The 1,545-nt window shown below is 36.1% G+C and overlaps 1 protein-coding gene across 1 annotated transcript; it reads right to left on the bottom strand.

Annotated features, from left to right (window-relative positions):
• Window positions 1-419: 419 nt before the first annotated feature.
• On the bottom strand, window positions 420-1,157 carry LOC113367523 (cuticle protein 6-like). The gene is made up of 2 exons (XM_026609122.1): window positions 792-1,157; window positions 420-725 (listed from the first exon to the last, which is right to left on the bottom strand). Exons 1-2 carry the CDS (start codon window positions 1,155-1,157, stop codon window positions 420-422), a joined length of 672 nt encoding a protein of 223 aa, XP_026464907.1.
• Window positions 1,158-1,545: the final 388 nt, after the last annotated feature.

Genomic DNA, 1,545 nt, shown 5'->3' on the forward strand with positions numbered 1-1,545 from the left:
GAAAATAACGTTTGTGGTGCCAAATTATTATTGAAGTTAATTCAATACTGAAAATGATACATCTAAAATCATCAGAATCATTAAAGATAAAATCAGAAAATATATGAATAAGTATCATAGATTATTTTTGCCAATAATATTGTACATTTAGTTATGATAAACAGCACTGGTAAAATACCATTTATTATAGATCTTGAATTTAAAATAAACTTTCAATTCAAAATTGAACTTAATAATATTTTCTTTTTTTAGCTAGAGAAAATGAAAACATATATTCTTAAACATACACAACTATACCGTAATATCTCAGATATACTTTGTGATATTCAATTTCAATAATAAAATACAATATTCAAATATGCATCATTTACTTTATTCACAAATCAGAGAATAAGGCAACATTGAGTGATTAGATCTTGTTAGTAGGTGCCAACTTTGGTAACATATTGAACAGTTTCAGGAGCGTAATGTCTGAAGACGGGTGTGGGGACACCGTGAACGTATGTGCTGTAAGGAGTCACATATGGTGTGACGTAGTTGAATGTGGGTGCTACATAAGGAGTGACGTATCTTACTAATGGAGCTTCAACAGGAACAGGAGCGAGGGCGTTGCGCACCTTAGCCTCTTCGACAGCCTTCAAATGGGCAGACCTGGCTTCGGCAACCTCGGGTGTCTCTTCTACGGGAGTTGGCACGTCTCCAGAAATGGGAGCAACGTATCCTTCCTTGGCTTGTTCGACAGCTTTCAAGTGTTCAGCTCTAGCTTGGGCTACTTCTGGTGTGTATTCGACAGCCGATGGAGCAGAACCCGAATCCTCGGGCAAGTTGGTTGCAGCTACACGGAAACCGTTAACAGCATCAGCAGTGTAGTGTACGCTTTGCAATTTTCCTTCGGCGTCAACGTAGGAGTATGATCCTCTGGTCACTCCGTCCAAAGTTTTGTGTTCGGTCTTTGAGTCGAAGCCATTGTTGTATCCGTAGGCGTATTGGCCGAAATCATCTTGAGAGTGGTACTGGGTGCTCACATGTCCTCTGGCAACATAAGGAGTTGCTAGATAAGGACTCGCAACATATGGCTGTTGGAAAAGTATTCCTGGACGAGCTGATACTGCCGAAAAGGCTACAGCCACGAAACACAAGATTGATACGAAAGACATTTTGAATTCTTTGTAATGTTTGTTGTTAAAACAAATGATTACTATGCATTAGCCGTGAAAAAATTCGTTTATATAGCAAAAAGAATGCACTATCCCTATACGAAGTACTACTTTCCAAGGCCGTTTACTTAAACGACATATTGATAACAAACGACATATCCGAAACAACTTGTGAGTATGTATATATATATATATATATATATATATATATATATATATATGGAAGTATGTACATGCATACTGTACATGTAATTGTAAAGTATGCATTTGTTACCTTTAGTATATTTTTTCCATACCACTCACATTCACCCATGAAATAAAAACTGGTCAAAATTATATAATATATTTAAAAACAATTTATTTAGTCTTAAGAGTTATAATTTTATCA

This window comes from Ctenocephalides felis, unplaced genomic scaffold (genome assembly GCF_003426905.1).
Source record: "Ctenocephalides felis isolate EL2017-DRISC unplaced genomic scaffold, ASM342690v1 CF-g0.4_SCAFFOLD_01170, whole genome shotgun sequence".
NCBI lineage: Eukaryota > Metazoa > Arthropoda > Insecta > Siphonaptera > Pulicidae > Ctenocephalides > Ctenocephalides felis.

Bases quoted from the DNA above. Each gene is read 5' to 3' on its own strand.
- LOC113367523 (XM_026609122.1), bottom strand. From the start codon at position 1,157: ATGTCTTTCGTATCAATCTTGTGTTTCGTGGCTGTAGCCTTTTCGGCA. The intron at 726-791 runs GTCGAATACACA...GAACAAGCCAAG, and splicing joins CGGGTTCTGCTCCATCGGCT to GAAGGATACGTTGCTCCCAT.